This window comes from Marmota flaviventris, chromosome 7 (genome assembly GCF_047511675.1).
Source record: "Marmota flaviventris isolate mMarFla1 chromosome 7, mMarFla1.hap1, whole genome shotgun sequence".
In the NCBI taxonomy this organism is placed as follows: Eukaryota; Metazoa; Chordata; class Mammalia; order Rodentia; family Sciuridae; genus Marmota; species Marmota flaviventris.
Genome location: NC_092504.1, coordinates 114,667,395 through 114,694,906, shown reverse-complemented (window position 1 = coordinate 114,694,906; position 27,512 = coordinate 114,667,395). Strand labels below are relative to the sequence as shown.

The window sequence follows — 27,512 nt, the reverse complement described above, 5'->3', positions numbered from 1 at the left end:
TCATTTTATAATTTAAGATATTGAATTATTTCCAGGAGATTTTTAGAAAGAGAAGACTTTGAAAAACTAATTGCAGATCAAGCAATTGCAGCAGGTAATAGAAATATTTTCTTAAAAATACTTATATTTACTTGTGGGTGAAGTGGTCAATATTTTACATTGTGTTACTGTAATGTGATGTATTATATGTTATTGTTTGATCTCAAACATGTCCTCTTTTTGTCATCATTATTGACTGAGAAGTAGATAAGGCTAGATGGGAAACTGACTTACAGACATTCACAGGCTTTGGTCTTGAGCCCAAGCATTTCTAATTTATACACAAGAAATTCTGCTCAACAAGGTAAAATAAAGAATGTTTTTAAAGGTTGAAATCAATCATGGGAGAAAGGGTTTTCAGTGTTCCCACGTTAATAACTAGCTTGGGGGAAAAAATAGACGAGTGACTATTGTACTGCCTTTTTCAAATTTGAATACATGGACCAAGAGGTTGCCTCTTTCTAAAAGTACAATTTGTACAGAATTATGATAATAATGGCTAATTTATATTGAGCCCATCTTAGGAGCCAGATATTATTCTAAACATCATCTCCACATATCACAATAGTGTCTTGAAGTGGTTAGTATTATTTTTCCTGCATCACAGAGGAGAAAATGTGGTACACAGAGGTTTTGGAAGGAGAAGCTGTAGAAAGTAAATAATATATTTAAAACAAATATTCATCCAAGTAATATTAAATAACAAGGGTTCATTCTGCTCAGAGGAAAAACAATGCTTTATAATTATCTCCACACAAAATTGAGTCTCAACACCATTGATATTAAATTGATTCCAGTGTTTGACACACTACAGGAGGTCCTCTGAGGGGGTGAGGCAAATTTCATAAGGTTTTTGTCATTAATGGAGAGATGGGAAGGCTTTTTCTAAGTGGACTTAATCCTGAGATTCTAATTGTTGTCTTATAGTTAATAGAGATTAAAAGGTAGTTTATTACACTAAATTGGTCATTTAAAAAGATAACTCTGAGGATTTTTACTCAGAATTTTTACCAGAATTTTAGAAGCTAAGCGGTATTGATAATTTGACTCTAGTTATTTGATTTTGGTTGGAACTCTTATTAGAGGAAATAGATAAAGAGGAAACTAAATAAACAAATGAAACCAGGTTGAAAATAGATGAGACAGAACAGCCCTACCCAGTTGACTTCTCCCAGGTGGCAGAACTTGTGCTCTGTGTTGTCAGGGGTTCCAGCGGAGACCATCAGAGAATCCCTCGGTGAAGAGCTCTTTAAAATTTGCTATGAGGAAGACGAACACATACTCGGCGTGGTTGGAGGCACCCTGAAAGATTTTTTAAACAGCTTCAGCACCCTCCTGAAACAGAGCAGCCATTGCCAGGAAGCAGAAAAGAGGGGCAGGCTTGAAGACGCCTCCATTCTATGCCTGGATAAGGAGCATGATTTCTTAAATGTTTACTATTTCTTCCCCAAGAAAATCACGTCCCTGATCCTTCCCGGTGTCATTAAGGCAGCTGCTCACACACTGTATGAGACCGAAGTGGACGTGTCCTTGATGCCTCCCTGTTTCCGGAGTGATTGCACGGAATTCGTCAATCAGCCCTATTTGTTATACTCTGTCCACGTGAAAAGCACCAAACCATCTCTGTCCCCCGGGAAACCCCAGTCCTCCCTGGTGATTCCCGCATCGCTCTTCTGTAAGACCTTCCCATTCCATTTCATGTTTGACAAAGATCTGACCGTTCTGCAACTTGGCAATGGCATTAGAAGACTGATGAACAGGAGGGACTTTCAAGGAAAGCCAAATTTTGAAGAATACTTTGAAATTCTGACTCCCAAAATCAACCAAACCTTTAGTGGGATCATGACAATGTTGAATATGCAATTTGTCATACGAGTGAGGAGATGGGACAACTCTGTGAAGAAAGCTTCAAGGGTAAGGAAAGCTCAATATTATCTTTCATATAAATTGTTATTTTATATTTGAGTACTAAAAACCATTGCATCACTTCAAATGTTTTGATTACACATTTATGTCTAAAACAACTCCCTTCTGAGGCTGTAATAATCTCAAAATCCTTTCTGAATTCATTTACTTGCTTACTTGATTCATTAATTCACAAATATTTATTGAATATAATTTGCCTTTCAAAATCCTTATTGGGTATTTAAATTTAAATTAGATAAGTGTCTATATAAAATTATTTTATTATCAAATAGTTAATTTAGTTTGAATAATAAAAATATTGTTTTATAATAAGTAAAGAAAAACCACATATTGTAAGAGGTAACTAAATGAATGTTTATTTATGTGTTTGTTTTTTGCAGTGTTGAGGATCTGACACAGAGCCTTGAACATGCTAAGCAAATGCTTTACGTCTCAGCTACATTCCCCAACCACTAAATTGATTTTTAATCAATACTTAATAGATATGATTAATTGCTACAGAGAGTGTGGTAGGGGATGAGTTCTGACACATGGTAGAGAACTTTGGTAATTATTTAGTTTCAGGAAAGAAAGTTTACAGTCATAGTTGATAGTGTAAAAAAAGCTGAGAGGCTTAAATGCTTATAACCCCAGGACAACCACTGTTTCTAACACTGAAACAGCTTTAATATTAATTTTTATAGTAAAATTAACATATCTACATGTGTTTTTAAATGGCTAATACACAAAGATGTTCTTTGCAGCAAAATTATGAAAATATCAGTTTTTTACATTTTTGTTTACAGCAAAATTACTATTTCAAAATTACTTTTTTTAGCTAAACAATATGTTTTGGTCATCCTTTCATATTATTGGGTATAGATCTATTTCACTTTTCTGGAAATTGTGCTATTCCATTGGATGATCATGTTCTACTTTATTTAACCAGTCTCCCATTGAAGAATATTTGTGTTGCAAATAACTGCTTCAGTGGACACACATACATATTTGTGCACATGTGCACCAATTTTCTGTGGTCCAATTTGATCATCTCTTCCAAGCCCCCATCGTGCTAGCTGGTTGGTTCTCTGTTTTGTGTTTATAAAAGGCAACATTGGTTAAGTGCTACAGGCAAAGTTGAAATAGGGACATTACTTTTTCTATAGGATCAGCTTTCTCCCAGTGAAGTCTCTGGGAGAGACTAATTATTTATTAGCCAATAAATAATATCAAAAGTGTCAGGCATAGTGGTTCATGCTTGTAATCCCAGCAGCTCTGGAGGCTGAGGCAGGAGAATTGCAAGTTCGAAAACAGCCTCAGCAATTTAGGTAGACCTAGCAATTTAGGTAGCCCAGGTTTAGTGAAATTATTTCTCAAAATAAAACATAAAAGGGGCTCAGGATATGGTAGGTTCAATCACTTGTAGAGAGAAAGAGAGAGGGTGTGGGGAGAAGGAAGAAAGGAAAGGAGGGAGCAAGGGAAGGAGGAAGAAGGAAAAAGAAAGAGAAAGAAAGATAGAACTGGAGTTGTGGTTCAGCGGTAGAGGACACACTTAGCACATGCAAGGCCCTGGGTTCAATCCTCAGCACAACGTAAAAAAAAATAAAATAAAATAAAGGTAAAAACAACTAAAAATAAATAAATAAATAATAAAAAAGAAAGAAGGGAAATATTAAAAGAATATATTAGCAAAATTATCAGCATGCTTCTTGGTAAGGAAGCCTTGAAGCCAAGAAAGCCTTCAATGTTTTGAATTGTCCATTGGAAATCATAATTTTTGTGTAGTGCATACACCAAAATGTTCTTCAAATATCTGCAAGCATTTTAGAACTTATACCAAATTGGAACTTTTAGAAAGCATTTTATTCTTTTGCATTAGGTTAAAAAACAGAGTTTGAATGCCTAGTGATTATCCCTGTATGTACTTCCTCTCCTTTTGTCTCAGAAAGATGCTGCAAACTTGAATAAACCAAAACAATTGGGTTCTCCTTTGTTTTGCAGGTTATGGATCTCAAAGGCCAAATGATCTACATTGTTGAATCCAGTGCAATATTGTTCTTGGGGTCACCCTGTGTGGACAGATTAGAAGATTTTACAGGAAGAGGGCTCTACCTATCAGACATCCCAATTCACAACGCACTGAGGGATGTGGTCTTGATAGGGGAACAAGCTCGAGCTCAAGATGGCCTGAAGAAGAGGCTGGGGAAGCTGAAGGCCACCCTTGAGCAAGCCCACCAAGCCCTGGAGGAAGAGAAGAAAAAGACAGTAGACCTTCTGTGCTCTATATTCCCCTCTGAGGTGGCTCAACAACTGTGGCAAGGGCAGGTGGTGCAAGCCAAGAAGTTCAGTAATGTCACCATGCTTTTCTCAGACATAGTTGGGTTCACTGCCATCTGCTCCCAGTGCTCACCACTGCAGGTCATCACCATGCTCAATGCCCTCTACACTCGTTTTGACCAACAGTGTGGAGAGCTGGATGTGTACAAGGTAAGGGTGGGGCAGGGCAATGGTCATTTACAGGCAAAAGTCACTGTGAAAAAAGTACTGTGCCTAGAATCTGAATTGTAATGTAAATGACAGGCTTTCTCTGCAGGGTCAGGAAAGCTATACCCTGGAACAGTCTTTGTGTATCAATTATGTGGGTGTTCTCCAGCCCAAAATAGCTTTGGATCTGCACAGAAACAGAGCTAATTGTTCTAGGAAAGGACTGCCACATTGTCCTCTCAAAGAATAAGCATAGAATGGAGGAGGGAGAAAGGCTGAATGGAAGACAGTAAAAAGGTAGAGTTTAAGAGTCAAGAGAGCAGCCACTTCACTGTGCAAACCGACTTGAATTATGAAGCATGAGATATTTCAGGGTATGACTCATATAGGAGAACTTTATCCTTTGTGTCTTTAAAGAGTAAAAAAAAAACATGATGATTATAAAAAAATTCCCTTTAAATAGATTAATTCATGTAAACAGAGTTTACATGGCACTTTTGATAGCCAGTTAACAGAAATCAGAATTACCTACTTAAGGCACTTTTGCAGCTTGGTCAAGGGTAGACATTTGAATAAGACAGATCTGTCTTCAAATTTGTTCTCTACCTTGCATACACAATAAACTGAGCAAGTGAAAAACCTTTTCTCAATTCTGCAACAGAGAAATATCCACCTAGAGTTTATATGTATGAGTAACACACTAACTACATCCCATAAACTTTGTGAACAAGACTATTACAAAGGTTATCATAGAGTTATGGATGAGATATTCAGGATTTATTGAATGATTATAATTAACACTGAGGATACAACATTGACTGTCTCTGACACCTAATAAATTAGTTTTCAAGGAGTCTAACTATTTTTAGGAAGAGAGCTAATGAAGAAATTTCACATTCTGCTTGCTTCGTCAGAATTTAAAGTTTCATATTGGTTTAAATTATATTGCCTGGGGTCTGGGATGTAGCTACAGGGTGGAGTGCTTGTCTATCATGTGCAAGGCCCTGGGTTCCATTCCCAGGACCACAAAAAATGAAATATAAGTATCTGGCCTTGTTATGGATTTTGGCATTAAGAATAAAGCACTCATCTCATTTGTAAGTCTCAAATCATCTGCTTAATTTGCCACATAACAATCTGGCATTCCAGAGTTTGAACATGAAATAAATAAAATATTGAGGAGGAAACAAATTTTATTTATGGGAATACATAAACCCTTGTGTTGTTTTACTTGAGATGCTAGAAGCAAGAACTTCCTTTTTGAAATTTCTAACAGGAAATTCCAAACAGTACTATGATTCCCTTGGTGGTGGTAGGGAGTCCCTGTATAATTGCAGATAAAATAATTGGCTTCAGTTAAGTTTGATGACCTCTTGTGGAATTTGCTATATTTATTTGTAGTCATTTTCTGTCTTGAGAATGTCTCCTCTCCCCGAGCTGTGAGAAGGTGTCATTTTCTCCATTTAACCTGCTGTGATTGCTAGCAGAAGTAGCCCTCTTCTATTCTGATAATTCCTTTAAGGCTACAGAGTAGTCTCCAAATACCCAATTAAGAATTTTAGAAACTGTGCTCCTTCCTACAAGCACTGCAGCCATAGAGTTCCCTGGTTAGTCTAAATGCAGCTGGAGCTAGGTAATAAATCATCTGCTCTCCCAGGATTTCCCCCCCCATTTCTAATTTTGCATGAAAATATCTGGAGAGAGCTGAAAGTAAACAAGGAAGGGTCATAGCCATCAGCTAAATTAAGATCTCCAAAATGCACAACCAAGGCTCACCTCCAAGTGCAATGACTCTAAGGAATAGCCAACCTTATTTATTGCAGGACTCAGTTGTACCAGGACTTTATGTAATTTCATTTTCTTTCTGTCTCAATCTTTCAATCATTGCCATGTGTACTCCTGCATCCCTTGGTCCATTGTTTTAGCAAAATTTTATTGGTTATACAGCCTCTTCCATTTTGGGTAGGCAATGAATACAAAGAAGGAGAGAACAAACCAGGAGGAGAAGGGTCCATATGTGGTGAGAGAGGGAGAAAAGAGCAAAGCTAACAAATGCCAGATTTCTACATGACGTGACAGATGCCCGATTCTACTCAGTAGGAATAAAATGCTACAAGAGAGACTGGAGGAAACGGTGGGGTTGAGGGGCAGTCAAATTTTATCTGCAGAGAGTTTGTTCCAGGAGAAGATATAGGAAGTTGGAACACCATGTTTAAGGGATAACAGGAGGCCAGCGCCATGAAAACAACTTGAGCAAGAGGCAGGTTTGGAAGATCAAGTCAGAGATTAGCAGAAAGGTTAAGAACAACTTTGGTGATGGCATGATAAGGCTTCTGAGTGTGTAGCAAATTACCAAAGGCAAGGACAAAAAGCTTCTCTTTTGTCCCCTCTTCAACTTTATCCCTTCATTGAGGAGGCTTCGGAGTAATATGGTCTAATAGGTTATAATAAATATTTAGAGAAGAAGAAAATGCAACTACTAGAATTAGGGAAAATATTTATTTTTTAAGTTAATATTTAGGGGTTCTTTGTGGCCAGTATCACAGACAGATAAAAAAATTGCCAGTGTCAATGATAATGATGATGATGATGGTGGTGGTGGTACTTGGAGTTTATATAACAGCTTGATTTTCAGTAGCCTACCAAGCATCATTACTTTTATCTTCTGATTTGACGTCTGCTTTCTATCTTTTGTGATTAATATGCACATATACTGTTAGTAATTGCTGTAAGAGCCCCAAAAGTCATTTAGGAAAAAAAAGGACTCTTTTACTCTTAAGACTATTAGTGTCTTAGTTTTGCATTACACATTTTTACTACATTCATATGACATTTATTGAGAATGACTTCATCCTACACTGTTTTATGATGAGGGAGATATAAAATGACTAAATATTTTTAATGTTTTAAGCAATTTATTATAAAACTAATATACCTCATCTGTTTCTACACAAGCTGCTTTACATGGTGGGGGAAAAATAGGTTAAACGACCTAGGAAGTTAGTTGCAACTCTAGAATAGAAGCTGCCTGACACTGTATTTCACAGGATTCTGCAGTGCCCCAATGTAAGAGGTCTAATCTTTGTGAATTTCCTGAGAGGGAAACTCTCTTCTGAGAGTACATGATTTACCCTGATTCTCCATAGGGCCTGAGCCTTGAGATTTCTGCTATTTTTTTTTTTGTGTGTGTGTGTGTGTGTGTGTGTGAGGGGAGCAGTGGTGTACTGGGGATTGAACTAAGGGACACTCAACCACTGAGACACATCTGCAGCCCTGTTTTGTATTTTATTTAGAGATGGGGTCTCACTGAGTTGCTTAGTGCCTTCCCATTGCTGAGGCTGGCTTTGAACTCGTGATCCTCCTGTCTCAGCCTCCCGAGCTGCTGGGATTACAGGCATGCAACACCACACCCGGAAGATTTCTGCTATTTGATTCTTGATTTCCAATATATAATATATGCCAGTGGGTCTTCCTGAGTTTTTATTTATAGTATACATTATACTCTACATCTAGGTGGAGACCATTGGTGATGCATATTGTGTAGCAGGGGGATTACACAGAGAGAGTGATACTCATGCTATCCAGATAGCCCTGATGGCCCTAAAGATGATGGAGCTCTCTGACGAAGTCATGTCTCCCCATGGAGAACCTATCAAGGTAAGACAGATTATATATTGTTAAGGGAATGTCATGAGACCAAAGGCTTAGGGGTTGGTTATCAAAGAATGGTGTATTTATTAGTCAGGATTTATTGCAGACAGCAAAATCTTCTCTTACTTGTTTAAGCAGGAAGAAGTTTACTAAAGAATATTAAATGGCTTAACAATTATTGAGAGGACTGGAGAAGTCATTTATAATTTGGGCTTTGAAAAATTGACTCTCCAAAACAAACTTCAGGACTTCTTGTGCGTTTTCCGAGCTAAGGTCTCAGATCTTTTTTTTTCATGGTCTGAAAGCTGATTCCAGATCAACTGTATCATAGTGACCATCAGGAAACTACTGTGTTCACAAAGCTGCTTTCTCTACTACTGGCTACAGAGCAAAAATGTACCTACTACAATATCACTCGGCAAGGTGAAAATTCTACATCATGACCATCACAAGATACTTTAATAGAAAATGGACTCTCTACTAAGCATCCCAAAGAAAAGCAAAAGCTTCCACAACTGTGTTTGCACCTGGAAGCAAAAGAAACACAATCACAATGAAAATCTTGTCTTCCAAATCTTATGTAAATACATCTGATTCACCAACTTATCTGCATCTAGAAGTTGCAAAGCTGTTTGGAAAATGTAGTTTTTAGTTGGATAGCACCTGCACCTGTAGGGAAGGACATTTTGTTACAATGAATGTTGATTATGCATCCACCAATATTTTCCAAGGCATAAAACATTTCAAAAAATTTAGATGACCCAGATCTCAGAAATAATATCTTATTATAGAGAAGAAATAAAATCAGCAAGGCAGGTATTTGTTCAATAACATGAGTGAATCACATTCATTTTTTCCACTGGCAATGAATCTGCTGCTTAATTTTTATAGAATACTTCTCAATTTGGGACCTTTAGAAATGGCCCCTTAAAGTAATGTATAATCCCATCTTGTGTGCAATAAAAAATAAAAGAAAAAAATGAAAACCAGAACTGTAATAATTAGAGATTTAGCCTTGATTTTCTTTAACCAAGCCATCTGCCCAAGCCTTCACCACTATTTTTGAAATCTTCTGTCATCCCATTTATATGTTGCTGACTAACATACTTCCCTACACTTAGTGGTATTAGACAAATATATTATGCATTGATTCTGTTTACTAGGAATCTGGATAAGGCATAGGAACACTAGGGTGTCTTTGCTTAACAGGATCTGAGACCTTAGCTCGGAAAACACACAAGAAGTAGAGGATTCCTGGAATACTTAGTATTGTATTGCTTGGAGCAGGTGGACCTAAGATGATGCTTCACTTATGTACCTGGTTCCTTGGTGAAGATGGCAGACAGCTAGAGCTCTGCTGGGACCATCAGCCCAGATGTTACATGTGACACTTAAACATGGCAGTCTCAGAGTAGCCACTTCTTAGGTGGTGACTTACTTGCTAGTTAACAAAATTGATGGAAGCTGCATGACCTTTTATGATCCAGCCTTGGAAGATACACAATGACAGTTCTGCCGAATACTGTTGATCAGACTAATCATATGCCTACCCAGAGGAGAGCCAGCTTAGACACCATGTCTCAATAGAAGGAGCATGAAATTTGCATCTGTGTTTTAATTGCATTTTTAGAGGAGAATTATGCATTTCTTTCTATTTCTTTGTGAGTATTCATAGCAATAAAGTAAATATTAAAAATATTGAAATAGAAAACCGGTGTTTTCCACATAAATGAATTTTATACTTAAAATGTGCTTTAGGGGGTGGGATTAATGGCATGAATTTTATTATTTGCCTAATAATTTGTATTTTTTAGATTTTTTTCAGTTTGATGAATTATTTATAAACAGCTTTAACAAAGTTACCTGAGTAATAATAGATTAGCTTTTTTGAGCTGTAAAGTGACAGAAAACATCATTTTATGTGTTCTTACTGGCAGTCCTGTGAAATATGTGAGTTTTAGAAAATGCATGTGAAACATTACAAAGCCAGAGTATAAAGCATTTTTAGTAGGAAGGGAACATAAATATGTATCAGAAAGGAGCATACTGTGGCTTAAACAGTGTCTCATTTGACCTTCAACATTAAGAAGAATAGGCCACAATTCACCGAGATGGACAAAAGTAAAATCTTTTATGAATTAGGAGCTGGAGTCAGGTCCATTTGGCTTCAAATCTCAAACTTCTACTTCTTACCTGGTTACCTCATGGAATGGACTTGAAATGAAAAAAATGAAAACTTTTTTTTCTCCTTTTCAAATTCTGTGCTTTTTTCCAACACATCCCATATGCAAATTATTCACTGATACACTTCCTATTTACAGCTTCACTAAAGTATATCCACTCCAGCTTAGATAAGTGTAGTGGACAGAAGACAGACTGAAGTGCTGAATGTCACTGTGAGAGTCTCTAAGTTAGTGAACATGGAAACGAACATTTGGTACTCCACCTTCCTGTTCCCAGAAGCCTAGAATAAGTAATTAATTAGGCCAAAAGTGGTCCCCAAATATGAAACTCTCCCAATAGGATCCCAATTCAGCTTCTAGTGGGAGACAGAAGTCTGTTATTCTTTAATTGTTTCCAGAGAAGTCTTTTTCCAGTGTAAAGATATGCATTCAGGGCATGATGTGCATTTTAAACTTTGGATCATTTTCTTGCTCATGTATTTGGAAAGTTCTCTAAAAAAAAAAAAAAAAAAAAAAAAAAAAAAAAAAAAAAAAAACCTCTGGGGTTGATATGAGAACTGGAAAAGGGGAGGAAGGGTGACAGGCATGGGAAGAATTCTCTGAGCTTTGGCTTTGGCTTTGAGGAGAATGTATTTACATATTATTTATGAAATAAGAAGATTTAAATGCCATGGTATGTGTATCATATAAAAAGCTAGAATAACTATGTAAACAGAGAAAATTTGGTTTGACTAAAAGAATCCCCAAGAGAGTGATAACTTCTCAATCAATTATGCTGAAATCATGGTTTATATTTGTGGATAAAAGATAGGCTAGGGAACCAAAGTTCTCAGATTTTTTAAATTGTGTCCAAGTTACTGAGTCCTTGGCTTTTGTTTAAAATGCATATATCTAATAAAATGTTTTCAAATGGTCAACTACACATAGAATGTGAAAAACATTTATATGGTATCTGATTCTCATTTAAAATATATTAACTTTCACTGTTGTAGTGTTAAGAATTTGTACATTTTCTTAGATCATCAAATATTAGATATTTTAGAATATTCCATTTAAAATATTCCATGTCACTGCATCCTTCAGTCATTCACAACTCTTCAACTTTTATGCCAACATATTATAGGCTGCCTCTTTTTCTAGACATGGCACAACTTTGGTGTTGCATGAACCTGAATTTTACTTCAGTGTGTGTAGAATATATAGATTATAGTTAGTGGGATCTTATCTCTGGCAATTCTAATTTTTATTTTCCTGTATCATTTTTTTCTTAAATATTACAATTTATCTTCCATAGTTAGTCATTTTGATAATGGGATAACATTTGACATAAATTATTTTTAAATGAAACATCCTTAAAAAAATCTTTTTGGGGGGTACAGCCACATTATGTTCCCCAGGTACCTTTAACTCCCAAGCTCAAGTAATTTTCTTGCCTTCAGCCTCTGGAGGAGTTGGGACAATAGATATGTGATACCTTGCCAGGCTTTGAAAAATTCCATTTTAGAGTATTAGTTTCCTTTGCCATTCTCTGTCACTATTTTGAGAAACAACTCCCAGAGTCCAGAATTTATATCTTTCTCACTTGATGGACAGAGCTTATTTTACATAAACAGCCCACAGATTCCTTGTTACGAGGCTGTAGGGACCATAAGGGTATGTGTGTTTCAGAAATTAAGGTAATAAACGTGGTCTGCTTAAGAAACCTAACCATATAAATAGAAGAGAGGTAAGGGGGAGGCTACTGATTCCTCACTAGTAATTTTTACTTGCATGTGAGAAATAGAAGGAAGTGTTAAGGAAGGCAATGGTGTGGTCAGAGCTACTGGTAAAAATAATTTAGACAAGACATTCAAACAACACTGACAAGTAGGAAACGGTTTATCTGTGACAAGTAGGAAGTGGTTTACCAGTAACTGGGAATATTGTTATGTTTTAACTTTCAGATGCGAATTGGACTGCATTCTGGATCTGTTTTTGCTGGAGTTGTTGGAGTTAAAATGCCCCGTTACTGCCTTTTTGGAAATAATGTCACTCTGGCTAACAAATTTGAGTCCTGCAGTGTGCCACGAAAAATCAATGTTAGTCCAACAACCTACAGGTACTAATGGTGTTAAACACCTGAAATATATTGTTTTATTATATAAAATTGTCATTTTTATATTACTGATTTGATTCATTTTCCATAACTCTCTTCTTGCATAGATAATATTAAAGGAAAAAGAAAAGCAATAGCTTCTAACCATCTTCACTTTAACTGGTTTTATTTTGTATTTATTTTTTTTGTTTTGTGTGGTGCTGGTGATCAAACCCAAGGTTTTGTCCATGCTAGGCAAGTGTTGTGACACTGAGCTATACCCTAGCCCCCCTACCTTGTTTTAAAATCACTCATTAGCTTCATGAGATATTTGTGACTCAATTGTAATTCTTGACAGACGTCACATCTTCCTTCATTACTGTTTTTTAAAAAGCATATATTAATATTCTCAAGTACATCAACAGGCATTTTCACATCGGTTGGGGTACTTCAGCACAATTCTGGTGTTAACTACCCAAAATTAGCATAGACTCACGGTAGGACACAGTTCCCAATAATACTGTCTTTAAAAACCAGATGCCAGCCATACTTCAGAGGTCCTCAAGCTACCAGCACTTTTGACTGGCTACAAATTCCAGTGTTCCCAAGATCCCCTCAAGTCAAATAATTAGATCTTCACTATGGAGATTTCATGCCACCTTCCCATGGGTTCAGGACAAGTTACCCTCTTACCATATCATTGGGTTAACCAACCAAGATGCTCCACTAAGCTGTAGGCTTTGGTGTCTGGACTCGTTGGTTACATTATGTAGACATAACTGATTTACTCAATGGCATTATATGAACTCAGTTTCCAACCACTCTTTCTTCTCCCCCAGATTTTCAGTCTTCTAATCACCTACTTGTCTTTTCTGGAACTCTGCCCCCATTTAGAGTCATCTTCTTAGCATAAACTCAGGTGTGATCCAAAGGCTCATGAAAAGCAAAAACATTCCTATAACTTAGGAAATCTTAAGAGTTTTGGAAACTTGCTCCCTGAAACCAAGGACTGGGATCAATGCAATTCCCTAACTATAGCAGTGGACAGTTTCCCAGAGGAAAACTGGCAGGTTATTAAACATCTCCCAGGTATGCAGAGTCTTATGGACAAGCAGGTAATGTCCACATAGTAAAAGATGAGCCATGTGTTATCTAGCACTAAGAGTACTTGTCTCCATGACAGCGTGCCCTGAACAACCTGAGTGAACAAAACCTGTCATTGGGGTATTTCTTATCCACCTTTAATCAGAAAATAAACCATTCTGTACTGATAGAAATATATTGGTCTTATGAATTTTGTCACACTCAAATAAAACATTATAATCAAAACTATTAAATAGCAAAAACATTTTCCAGAACTGTATGGTAGCCAAAACAGTAAGCAAATTGTTTTACTATTCTCAGAGATAATTCCTTTGGAGCATCTTTTTTTTTTTTCTCCTGAAATCCGCAGCAGTATTTGCTTTCCAACCCAGACTCCCTTAAAAACCTTGCTTACTATTTCTCAGCAGTTGGATGAGAACTCCACCATCCATCTTCATGCTGTCAAATCTATCCTCACCACCACCTCAGTGCCCATGTCTTCAGCTCTTGTTCCTAGGGCACTGGGCCAGCTGCCTTGCTCCTGTTTAAATAGTTTTGCTCTGAATGTTATTCCTGTCACCTTCTCCAGAACTTTCCTGCTAGAAAAATAACTGTCTTATCTCCATGATCGATTTCTCTTGAATGAAATAATTATTCCCAACAGCCTTCAAACGTATCTTACTAATGAAGCTCTTGAAAACGTAAAAACTCGCTCATTTTCAAGTTCATCTCCTGCTATCATCTTGTATTTCTGCTCCTTACATAGGAAACAAAAAAGAAGCCATCTGAATATAATTCTTCTTTTAAAAGAGAGTAAAATTATGCTATTTGCAGGTAAATGGATGGAGTTGGAGAATATCATGGTAAGCAAAGTAAGCCAGTCTCAAAAAACCAAAGGCCGAATGCTTACTCTGATAAGTGTATGCTAATCCATGATGGGGATATGCATGGGACAAGTGGAGGATTGGGAAAAGGGGAGGGAGGAGAAGAAAGGGGTAATGAGGAGAGGAAAGACAGTGGAGTGAGACAGACATCGTTACCCTGCACAAATGGTGCAACCCTACTTCGTGTACAACTAGAGAAGTGAAAAATTGTGCTCCATTGGTGTACAACGAATAGAAAAGCATTCTGCTGCCATGTATAACTGATTAGAACAAATAAAAAATGAATTTTAAAAAAAGGAACCATCTGTCTTCAGTCTCTCTATTTTGTCTTTTGTCTCTCTCTCTCTCTCTCTCTCTCTCTCTCTCTCTCTCTCTCTCTTGCTGCTCTTTAACTCAGTCCCTTTTCAATGTTTGTCCCTTCTTCACTGGAATGGTTCTTATCTGATCCTCAGTGGACATTGCTAAAATCATGGTCATTTCTCTCTCCTTATGTTCCATATCATCTCAATAGCAATTGAATGGGCTTAGGGAGCATTCCCTTCTTTAAAAAGTTTATTCTACATCTACCTGGTTTTCTTTTTACCACAGGGCTACACCATCTGAGTGTCTATTGTGTGTAGTCCTCCCCACCAGACCCTTGAAAGTTGCAGCATCAGGCTCTGTCCCTTCTCTCTTCTGTGTCTGAAAGTCTATGAATGACTCACTTTCTGGGTGCAGTGGTGAATGCCTGTAGTCCCCGCTACTAGGAGTCTAAGGCAGGAAGACTGCTTGAGCCCAGGAGTACAAGGCCAGCCTGGTCAGCGCAATGAGAACCTAACTTAAGAAAAAAATATTAATTAATTAAATTTTAAAATGAACTTTTATGACTCTCATCTTTTTTTTTTAAACTCTAGACCATTTCATAATTCTCCACTGAGCTACAGACTCATACATCCTATCCTTTATTTCCTCTTAGATGACTAATTGACAGAGGAAAATGAACTTAATGGAGTGAGTTCCAACACACTATACCCTGATGAAATTCACTTCCCACCCAGCTAAGCTTTACTAATCACCTTAAAAGGACACCACTCTACCTTTTCACCAAGACACTAAACTGTACAGTGGCTGTTACTTTCTTCTCCTTACGTCTCACCATGTCCACCTACAAATTACATCCTGAATACAGCTTTTCTCACCTTTCTCAGTGCTACCATCCAAGTCATGCCACGATTCTCTCTCCCACCTGAGCTAGACCACTTCAGCTTTACCACTCTCCCCACTTCCTTTTTTTTTTTTGTAGAAAAATAGGGTGTAGCCTTTTTCTTTTCTTATGGATTTGAATGATAATTGACTTTCACTTTATTCTTATATAGGAAATACTTGTATCCTATCCAAATAGTTAATGTTTTATTTGTGCAAGAAGTAATGTGAAAGACATTTGACAATATTCTAAGATTCATTTAGTGGTATTTCAATATTTTTCAATGTGACATGAAAACTTAAAAGGGAATAGAAAATTGAAATGTCAATGAAATATCTATGCTTTGTGAAATTTGATTAATAATGGGTATACATTTAGTGTTAATCAAGGCAAGCAGTAGACACTTACTGGATGCTATGCAAATATAAAATAGTGTTTAAGTTGGCTCCCAAGACAGTGCTATCCAGATCTAGCATGTCACTCTATGTGAATATTATGAGTGTTATAATATGTATTTTAGAGTGTAAGTAAGCCAGAATCTATGTGCATGCTCTGTTATATAATGTGTATTATATGATATGTATAAGCCAGCGTCTTTATTCTACTCAAGTCATATTAGAGTGGATTCACCAGATACTATGCCCTATAAATTACAGCCACTTTAAAATATTGATTTTATGATAAAAGCACAATTTTTATTAGTTTTCCTATCTTACAGATGATATATTTTATTGATGTACTTTAGCAGTTAATAGAATATTGGTGTGTTGTATTATACTAGACTCTTTCTTCAGACATGAAATCCAATTCAGTTGGGTTTTTCAGGGCACAGAAGAAAATCACTGCACTAAAATCTAATTCAGATTTCCTTAAGACCTGACACCACAGACGGGTGAATAGAAAAAATAGCCATTTCTGTTAAGCAGAAATGATAAATGATTTTCTGTAAGCATTACTTTAGGTCCCAGAACTATTCAATAAAGTTTATCCATGGCCTGAATCATAAATTAGAGAGAATAATTAATGACTTTTGCATTTGATAGAAAGCTAGGAAAGAAAATGGGAAGTGAAGTCAGTAACTTAATCAGTAAGGTTCTAATTTAAAATGAATTTATCATAATGGACAAGTAACAAATAATAAGGCTTGGTAGAACTGATGGACCTAAGAGGAAAATACTATAAATACATACCAAATGGAAAGTACACAGTGAGTATGTTCAATGACATCTCATTTGAGTTCTACTAATCTAGAATTCGTAAAAATTCTATTGAAATATCCAACATTTATTTTGACATCACTATTACCATTTTTTTCACGAGTTCTTGCCCATGATTTTTCTAAGTTACATATACACAGTTCATGAATTGATAAAGGGACCATGACTTAACACTTTTTCATTTTAAGAAGCCTTATTCAATAATATTTTAATTATGCTGTTATTAGATCTTTGTTTTTTTAATACCATGAATCACACTGCTATATAAATTATATCTCAGAATATTTCACAATATTTTATTCATTTCTAATAAGAGTCAAATATATTAGTAGAATTTTCTTGTTATTTTGAGTTTTATTTTTCATTGTATTTATTCAGTGAAGATGTCTGTTAACATCATGAAAATCTTTCTGTCAATCACACCTGAAATGGCTGGTTTAGTTACATTCATTTATTTATGTTGTCTTCTTTTCCTGGCTTGCCCAATATTATATCAGCATTAACTCTTACTATATTTATTTTAACCTTTTCAGATTACTCAAAGATTGCCCTGGTTTTGTGTTTACCCCTCGATCAAGGGAGGAACTTCCACCAAACTTCCCCAGTGAAATTCCTGGAATCTGTCATTTTCTGGATTCTTATCAACAAGGAACAAATTCAAAACCGTGCTTCCAAAAGAAAGACGTTGAAGATGGCAATGCCAATTTCCTAGGCAAAGCATCAGGAATAGATTAGTGAGCAGCTTGTTAGTCTTTGGGTCTGACTCCTTCAAGAATGTGTAGAGTTTCTGAAAGCACATTAGAATTGCAGAGACTCAAGAGCAGTATTAAAATTTCAGGAGCTAAGTCATAATCTACCCTTTCCCCATTTAACATGACAAAAATGTATTCCTTTCAGTACTTCAATTCTTCTAAGAGAAACCTCAATCAGTGACTTCTGAAGGTGTATTTCTGTAATATAACAATCACTTAACTGCCTGTACTCTGAATTCAGCACGCATTGTACATGTATCAGGCAATTGTAGTCAACTGTACAGAGTGATGCAGTCACCTGAAATCTTGTGTCCTGGTGCAATGTCATGGTTACTAAAGTGTATTTGTGATAGTGTTGCCTTAAAAAAATATTGAATAGAAATTACAGTCCTAAATATTGTAAGTTTTTTCAACCTTTCAAATTCTTCATTTTATTGCATTTTCTCATTTATCTGTTAGTGTATATAACAAAATAAGCTGAGCTTTTTTTCTCTGTGCATCTTATATTTTTTGTGGTTGTTGTTCCTCTCTTTTTAGAAAATAAGCAGTCAGAAGCAATATGTAATAAAATAGTTCTCTAAGTATCAAAGAACAACTTTCATTTTTTGAAGTTAAAAATATTCTTCACAATACAATGTCATACAATAAATATTTTCTTTTGTTTAATTTTTTATTCTACATATGGCAAAGGCTCTTTTAATTCACACTAGCAATTTAATTTCTATTAAATCATTAAGATTCTATTAAATCATTAAACTATTCATAACTTTTTAAAAAAGGCTTTTAGTCTATATTAAGAGGCAATAATATTTTAATTTAATTTAGCCAGAAGTGATATGGGGTTCAAGTATGCACAATAATAAAACATTATATATATACACACACACACACACACACACACACACACACACATATGCTTGGAATAATTTAGACCTTCTTTAGCAGAATCCTCTATTGACATGCTGAGCCAAAAAAGTTCCAAGAAGAAAACTGAAATTCAGAAGTGAAAAATAATACTTCATCATTTCTTTCAACAGCTTTCTTAAGTATTTGTGCTGAACATTTTCGTGTTCATATACTATGAATCAAGTTTCCATCCTACTAAAAAAATGATTGTGAAATTTTTTTATTCTATTTGAAATAACTTGATTTGACTATCTTGATGATATTTTCTAAAAAGACTGGAAGTATTTATCAAGAAAATGATGCCATGATTTCATTGTGAAAATTTCAGAACAGTTTTCTGAAATTTGAAGGTTTTTTGATGTTTTGTTTTGTTTGTGGTACCCAATGTCTCATCTCTGCTAGACAAGTACTTTACCGTGGAGTTATAAGCCCAACAATAGAGCTTAAACTTCTATTTTTAATTATGTCAGTTTAAATTCTCTGATGAAATGAAAAAATATGCACAATTTAGTTTGGGAAAAGGATTTTATTTTCAAAAGAGATCAACTTGAAACCACGAGAAAACTGAACATTATAGTTTTTAAGTCAGCATTAGCAGATCCATAGATACAGTTAACTCTTATTTGGGTTTCCAAGAAGTAGTTCATTTTAAAAGCTCTTTAATTTTCACCATTAGTCCCCAGACTAGTCCATAGTAACATTAATAATAAAAGTCATTTCTGATTGGCCTCTACTATCCCAAGGGTACCACTATAGATAGTACAATGATTACTATTTATTCAATGAAACTTGATGTCTTTTAGGACTGGATGTGTCTCAATAAACACTTCTCCCTGATATAGAGCTACAGGGTTGAGAAAATATATTTTCAATGTCACAATGATATGAAGTTGATGAAAATACACTTTTTCTTTCTGGACCTGAAACTTTATTATAGAGAAAATAATAGGAGCTCCAAGAAATTTTTTAAAAACCCATAAAATACAATGCTGTATTTATCATATATATAATACTTCATCATTTGTTTCAACAGCTTTCTTAAGTATTTGTGCTGAACATTTTAGTGTGTGTGTGTGTGTGTGTGTGTGTGTATATATATATATATATATATATATATATATATATATATATATATTATGAATCAAGTTTCCATCCTACTAAAAATATGATTGTGAAAATTTTACTTCTATTTGAAATAACTTGATTTGACTATCTTGATGGTATTTTCTAAAAAGACTGGAAGTATTTACCAAGAAAATGATGTCATGATTTCATTGTAAAAATTTGTGCTCTAAAAATTTACAAGTTAATTAGAATTCAAAAGTGTCTTGTTCAGGGCTGGGGTTGTAGATCAGTGGTAGAGATCTTGTCTAGCATGTGCAAAGTACTAGGTTTGATCCCCAGTACTGAAAACAAAACAAAACAACAGCATAAAAGAAAGTATCTTTCATGTGGGTGTGTGTGTATATGATGTTGATATGTAAATGTACACACACACACACAGCATAAATGGGGGGAAACATATATAACCTGGGTAAAAAACTGTATGACAATTCCTTGTTCTATTCCTGTAACTTTTCTATAATTTTGGCATTTTATCCAAATAAAAATTTACCAAAACATCTTTTGGGAAAAATAATCTGTGGTAGTTTTCCCTAGGACAAACTTAAAAATCCTGTTAATTATGGAAAGCAGTAAATAAAAGAAAAAAACAAGGCAGAAAAGAAGATGGTCCATTGACTCTGCTTTCCTCTCCAAGAGTTTTAAAGCTACTAGGACAAGGGAAATGTCAAATCTTAAGGAGGAGTGTGGTTGGACCAGATATATGGATAAGAATATTTACCTGCATAGGGGAATACATGAACATTTTGTCTGTGTGTGACTCATGCTGTAGTTGGGGTATTTTACCATAAATATAAACAGAAAACCAGGATGTCTGGTATAACAATTTCATATCAATCTCAAGACCATTAGCTCATAAGATCCATTGCTAGGGAAAAAGAGTTGCTTTAGTATTTTCCTGTCTTCCAAATTTCTTCTCCTAATGTTACCAGTCACATCTAGGCAGACCCTGACCAGGCCTGTTTTGGGGTCAGGTCAGAGGAAAGCGTAGGATGTAATATGTTCTATGGGGAGCCCAGCAAATGAAGGAGAAGAATGAGCAGGAGAGTTTACTCCAAATATCAGCTGGGCATAGACCTGAACCTAGCTGGAAAACTGCCCAAACAGAGCTTCACATGCAAAGCCCCAGTGAATTATAAGGTAATATAATTCTTTTATTTTAAGTGTTATTTTGTTTTTAATTGGTATATACATATGTGTATGCACACATGTACAGTGAATATGTATATGTATATACATACATTTATATATACTTGATATGTTTGTATCATGAAAATACACACACACACACACACACACACATATTTTTTTCATTCAATTCTTTGTTCAAGCAACTATTATAGTCCCAAAGAGAATGGGTTGAGAAATTACTGCAACAGTTTTAAGTGTATGTATTTGAACTGTATAAATTATTATTATTAAGTAACATTATTAATATGTGTCTTTTTGATGCATACTCATTAGGGTTGCTTGATAGATCATGTATTAGCTTTCTTCTAATGTCTAAGATAATCAACTTTTGAAGAGAAAATGTTTATTTTGGCTCACAGTTTAACACATTTTGTTCCTTATTGGGCAGAACTAATGCTTTCAGGCCTCTGGTGGAAGCAGGAAGCACATTTTGGTGGGAGCACATGGCAAAGCAAACCATTCACCTCATGGCTGGGATGTGAAGAAGAGGTAGGGGCTGGGGGTTCCACAGTCTCCTTTAAATACAAGCCCCCAATGACCTAGAGACATCCCACAAGGACCCATTTCTTAAAGGTTCCATCTCCTCTAACAGCCCCAGGATGGAAACCAAACCTTTAACATATGGGCCTTTGTGGGATGTTCAAGAACCAAACTAATACAGATCACTACCTTTTAGTGAACAAACACAGAAGTTTATTTCACCTAATCGTGCACTTTGGTGTTAATTCACTCTTCACATAGTAGGACCTGGACAGTTAAATGGAGAAAGATGTAAAGGATGCAGGGATGGGGGCATGACATGTGAGGGGGAAAGAAGCCACAGGGAGGCCTCAGCAAGACGCATTGCCATTCCTGTAAAGAGGGCCATACCATTTTCTCCATAACAAATCTAATGTAGCAGAGAAAACAATGATTGTGATTCTCTTGTCTATATCCAAGTTAGAGGCTTGTCTTACTTAGCCGAAAACACCAAAATGTCATTTTCAATCAAAATTTACAATATTATCATGTACAGTTTTGTTGCGATACATTGCAAGTTCTGGAACATCTTGATGTCCTTTAGTAAGAAGGGGAGAAAAACACTTCAGTTATGAAAGCCAAGAGCTTATGGTAATCTAAGCAATTAGTTTATTGTAACCTGTTGAGTTTAGATTCCATCTGATTTTAGCATGTCAGCTTCTAGATTTTTGATGAAGTGTTGCTCCCTTTTGAATGCTTCTTTTATTATCTTGATGATATGCATACATTTGATATTCCTATTTTAAGCCACTTCAAACACTGTTCACTTTATGCTCATCTGCATTTTCCATGAAACAGTTTTGCTCTTAGCTACACCTGCATGTGTTTAACCTGAATAAGCTGATTAAACTGTTTTGTCCAGTCCACATAATCCACACATTATTTTTCATCCTGAATTATCCTCTTATCTTTCAGACTTTTAAAATTTTAAGTATATAATATCAGAAAATTAAATCACTATGCAAAAATCTTCCAACTTGTGAATAAAATTGGCTGGCAGAAATTTATTTTGCATAATACCCAAATCCTAATGGATCTGCTAAGATATATACTTAGTCTGAAATGCTGCTAGGTCATCTTTATTGAGAAAAGAACTATGAGGTATCTTCATAATAAACTAAAATGAAACAAAGCAAAAGAAAATTCTATTATACAAATTGGACAGTCCAGTGTTAAGTAGGATTTACCTGGAATAAGAGCAACAAAACTGGAGCTCTTTGGAAAGCTGTGGTCACCTTAGTCATGGGATTTAGAACTATCATATCAGTTCCTAGAAGTCTCTGACTTTGATTTAGATGAGGCCATTTTTGAAATTTGAGGGAAAAGGGGAATTTGTTTTCTTGTCTTACTCTTTATAATGATCATGGGATTTCACATACAGATGAGATTTTCTTTTCAGCCAATATTCAACATACATCTCTACATCTGTTTCTAGCTTTTGGTAAATATGCATTGTATAGGTATCCTTTTTCCCTGACTTGTTATTCTTGTAATTTTGCCTCTATGTAAAGGAAGATGGCTATTCACCTTGCATTGAAAATCTTTTTCATACTAACAATACTCCTTTTAGTATTATTTTTGCAGTTGCTTTAAATAACACATTTATTTTGGGTTTTGCTTCTGGAAGAGTTCTTAAGTCTCTCAAAATATTACTCTGTGTCTCAGAAGTTTGTTAGATACTGCTGCTATATAAACATGGTAATAAAAGTGTTTAAATTAAAAAAAAAATCCTCTTAAAATTTGAAATGAGTTCTATTTAAAAAGAAAAATAAAAGTAAAAATAATATTGTTCCAAGTTATGCAAATAGATTTGTTCTCATGTAGATCTTGCTGCGTGAGATAGCAGAATAAACCTCCAACACAACAGTGTGGACAAACAGATTAAGAACTTTAATGTCAGGCTATTGCTGTAAACATGTAAATGAATCTAAACTCCCTTCTCAGAAAATAAGTTATAAAAAGATATACATATAGTCAAAATGTATGCCTTTAGGGATGTAAATCTTTTCGTTTCAACAAAATTCATTAAGTTTTTGAAATCACATATAAAATCAAATTTCAATAAAACTGAATTTAGAAATAAAATTGTCCCTGGCTTATACAAACATAGTGGTGTTGTATTATAGCACAAGGCAGGATCAATTTGTCTTCATTATACTCTACTGAGACACAATTTTACATCAGTCCCTACCATTTTGTTAAAAAAAAAAAGGTATTGGCTATCTTAGTTCAAAAAATGTGTATTCCTAAACTCAGAATTTTTCTCCTATAAAGCAATGCACTGTGTTCATCAGTGTCACTTGTTCTCTTGACACTGTCCTGTGGAAATTGGAACCTAGGAAATCAGTGCAAGATCACACTGATGCCCTCTTCCTGGTGATATTATGGTGAGTTAATCTTTTTTCATTGATCCAGGAGAATTGCATCTTCTGTGAGCAACCATGAAGCTGTGTCACTCTAATTTGCTAACTGGGAAAATCTCAGACCCTTCACATTTATTCCTGCAATGAGGATAGAAACCTGGCTTTCCAGAAGTCTAGTGGGCTCATACGTAGTGTTTGAGGAAAAAGTCTATGCAATTGTTAGAAAATGTGGTGACCAGAATGTATGTTCAACAGAGTTAGGAATAGTTCTCCATTTGTTTCCACTAGTGAAGAATAATGAAGAGAGTTGCAAGTCAAGTATCAGAAAGTAGGAAGGCAGGTGCAATGGTGCACACATGTAATTCCAGCTACTTGGAAAGCTAAGGCAGGGCCATCACAAGTACAGCCTGAGCAACTTTGTGAGACCCTGACTCAAAATCAAATAAAGATGATTGGGGTATAGTTCCATGGTAGTTTGTTTAACATGTACAAGACCATATAGTTTCAATCCCTAGCATTTTAAAGGGGGGGGGGATGAAGAAGAGAAAGAGGAAAGAGAGGAGAGGAAAAGAAGGGTTCACAGACAGCTTCATGGACAGATGTTTGGTTACTGATGACTCTTCGCTGGGAAAGCAGAGTTTCCAAATGGGTTGCCACACTCCAATGACATGACCAAGCTTACTGCAAGGGATGCTAGGAAGAAATGAGAATGATTTGAATGATCAACACAATCCCTGCTATAATATTTTTTGAGGGTCTACTCATTGCCAGACAGTGTTCTATACTTTGTGCTACTCATTATTTCAGATTCCCACCTAATCAGGAGATTGATGAGTTTTGTCCAGAAGGTGCCCATCTTTAAGCCTGGAAACAAAGTAGTACTGAGGATAAGTGATAACAAAGGAAGAATCCTAATGTGGTGACACACGTAAGCCTCCATGGGGAAAGTCTGAAGTTCTTTCCTCTCCCAAATCAGGAAAACCATTGATGGTGCTCTCTAGGTTTTGTCTCTCATTTTCTGTGCCAATTAGACAATAGCCTACAATTCTTCGCACCCGGGGAAGAATGAGAGACACCTGATTTGAGAGCAAGAAATTCCCTATTACATACTTTGGCTGTTCTCAGAGGGAAGGTGAGCCATTCCCAAGAGATCACACCCAAACAAAGAAGATTGTTATCACCTGGCAAAGGTAGGATGATATCTTCTCCTGCAGGTTTTTACGATGGATGCTAGTTCCAGCTCTCTTTTTAATAATGTGTGCAGGGTGGGCCTAGAAAGGACTGAAGGGCTCCTTCCATCCTCTTTCACGTCTGATTTTGGGAGAATGGTTCCTGACAATCAATCCTTGAAGTTTGGTTATCTCCCACACAGTCAATTACATACTGAAGGTAGCTTCTATTCAGGAAGATTTTTGCACAAAGAGCAGGAGCATGGCCAAGCAGTTGCTAAGAGAAATTCATTACTGTGAGAACTCAAAATAGTCTGTACAGAATCTTCTTGTAGCTGATGCAACCTACTTAGGAATTTCTTGTATATTTTCAGAGGAATTCCCTGCACATGAGGTACCCTTCATTTCTCAAACTTGAGATCAGGTGAAAGGAAATAAGGAGTATTATGCACTAGACTTCACCTAGAAATCAAACAAAGTACCTCTAATTATGGCCCACCTGCCTAAGAATCATTTGAGGAAGAGGGATGAGAATTATAGTGCAAATTCCTGAATAAAACTATATGTTTAGCAATTATAATAACAGTGTTAGAGCATAAGAATTTGCATTTTAAAAGAATTTCCACAAGAGATTTTCATCAGAGTTTTCAATCCCTGGAGACTACTCTGGCCCCTCTCAAAGGATTAGGGTAACTCTATTCCTGATTACAACCTGGATGACAAGTTCTGCTATCATTTCTCTGAGTATTTCTAGGTAAGCATTTCAGTCTATTGTTTCCTTGTTTCCTGAACCATGGGCATACAGATAAGGGCCAAGTAGTATTGTTTATTAGGATTCCTTCCATCCTAAGATAGTCCAGTAGGTTAGGGGGATGATTTGTGTGGTACAATATACTGAGGCTAGAGTATAGAATATAACTTTTGAGACCAAAGATAAAGAATTCTTATCAAGAATCTATGTCAAGGCATAATAGCAAAGACTTTGACTAGAAGAAGAATGGTAAAGATAAAATCTAGAAAAGCCAATCAGTTGGCTTATGATGGTCTTATTGCATTTATACTCAATTGTATAATTAATAATATTTAATAGTAAGACATGACAAATAACAGACTTGATTTTCATTCACAGGCTTATTACAGAAAAGGAATTTTTCTACTTTGAATCTTTTCCCCTAGACCAGAGATAAGTAGTAACATATGGCACTCCCCTCTTCTTTCCCAGCCTTATAACTTTGTTTTCTCAACCCAAAATCTCAATTCCCAGGAAGAACCACATCTGTCTACCCACTTTGGTATCTAAATGTAAAGAGAAAATAAAAAAAGAAATAAAGAATGCTGGGAAATAGGTCAAGAATCTTTTTTGATTAGTTTATTATATATATATATACATGCATGTGTACACACACAATTTTATTAGTTCATTATATATATATATATATATATATATATATATATATATATATATATATATATATATATATATATATAATATTCAGTTTCATTTGATAAAATTATACAAGAATGGAATATAATTTGCTCCAATTCATTCTACATTGCTTCCCCTTTCCCTCTCCTCCTTCCTACTTCATTCCCTCTTTCTTCTGTTCATTTATAATTTTTTGTTACCATATTATGGATATATGTAAAGGTGGAATTCATTCTGGTGTAGCCATATATGTGCATAGCTTAATTTGATCAATTTTATTCTATAGTTCCTTCATTTTCCTGTGCTCCTCCTCTCCCTCAATCCCCTTCCTCTCTTCCAGTGATCTCTCTTTTATTTTCATGGGATTCTCCTCCTCTTTTTCTTTGTCTTGGTCTTTTTATTTTTTTCCCTTATTCTGGTCTAGCTTCCACATATGATAGGAAGCATTTGACCCTTGACTTTCTTTTTTCTTTTTTCTAGGTCTGACTTATTTTACTTAGCACGATGATCTCCAATTCAATGCATTTACTGAATTAAGGATTTTGATGGTGATTGAAAGTGGTTTTCTTGCCATGAAAAGAGAATACAGGCAGGAAAATCTTTAGATTTGTAATGCACCTACCTATAATGAAAATCAAAAATACTTTTTTAAAACTTCCCAAATTAAAAAAAAGGTTCTCAAATAACATTATTTCCTTGTAAAAATTCACTTCCAATATTTTAATACTTTATAAGATGGACAGAACAACCAATCCACATTCTTTACTTTTGCATCCCTTTTCTTGGAGGAAATGTGTAGGATTTACACAGTTTATGCTTTTCTCACTATCTTTTCAGTTTTCTTCATGATTTTGTGAGCTACTCAAAATTCACAAGTTTTTTGTTGTTGTTTAAGTTAATCACAGCTGGTGTCTATTGTTTGCAAGGCAGAATTATGGTGGAAACATCAATACCTTCCTGACAATCCTGGGGAGACATGCTTACTTTCAAAAAAGAGTATGGCTGTCTGTGATAAGAGGGTCCTCTCTTAGGTACTGGTTATAGCAATATGGTCATTTAAACAATGAAATACAACTTGGCCCCCAGGAGAACAGGGGATTGATAGACAGTAATAAGATATGTGTGGAGGCACATGGGGAGACTTCCTACTATCATATTGACATCTCTAAAAAGTTAACATAGAAATGGAACTTGTAGATATGTCTTAGTCAGCTTGGAGCAATATGACAAAATCACATAGACCAGGTGGCTTAAACAACAGACTTTTATTTCTCACAGTTCTTGAGGCTGGGAAGACTAAGATCAAGTGCTGAGAGATTCAGTTCCTTTGGTGACCCTCTTCCTGACTTGCTGAAGGCTGC

The 27,512-nt window shown here is 35.6% G+C and overlaps 1 protein-coding gene across 6 annotated transcripts in view; it reads left to right on the top strand.

The window, feature by feature from the left end:
* The window catches only part of Gucy1a1 (guanylate cyclase 1 soluble subunit alpha 1), a 60,818-nt gene extending 40,835 nt beyond the window's left edge, over nt 1-19,983 (top strand). For 5 of the 6 annotated variants that reach the window (XM_071614585.1, XM_071614586.1, XM_071614587.1 and 2 more), the window contains 6 exons: nt 36-94; nt 1,244-1,953; nt 3,946-4,431; nt 7,942-8,085; nt 12,206-12,360; nt 17,237-19,983. In XM_071614585.1, the coding sequence (XP_071470686.1) occupies nt 36-94; nt 1,244-1,953; nt 3,946-4,431; nt 7,942-8,085; nt 12,206-12,360; nt 17,237-17,438 (1,756 nt within the window). In that variant the 3' untranslated portion in view covers nt 17,439-19,983. The remainder of the gene's footprint in view (nt 1-35; nt 95-1,243; nt 1,954-3,945; nt 4,432-7,941; nt 8,086-12,205; nt 12,361-17,236) is intronic. The other variant, XM_071614589.1, reaches the window with a different exon arrangement.
* The last annotated feature ends 7,529 nt before the right edge of the window (nt 19,984-27,512 follow it).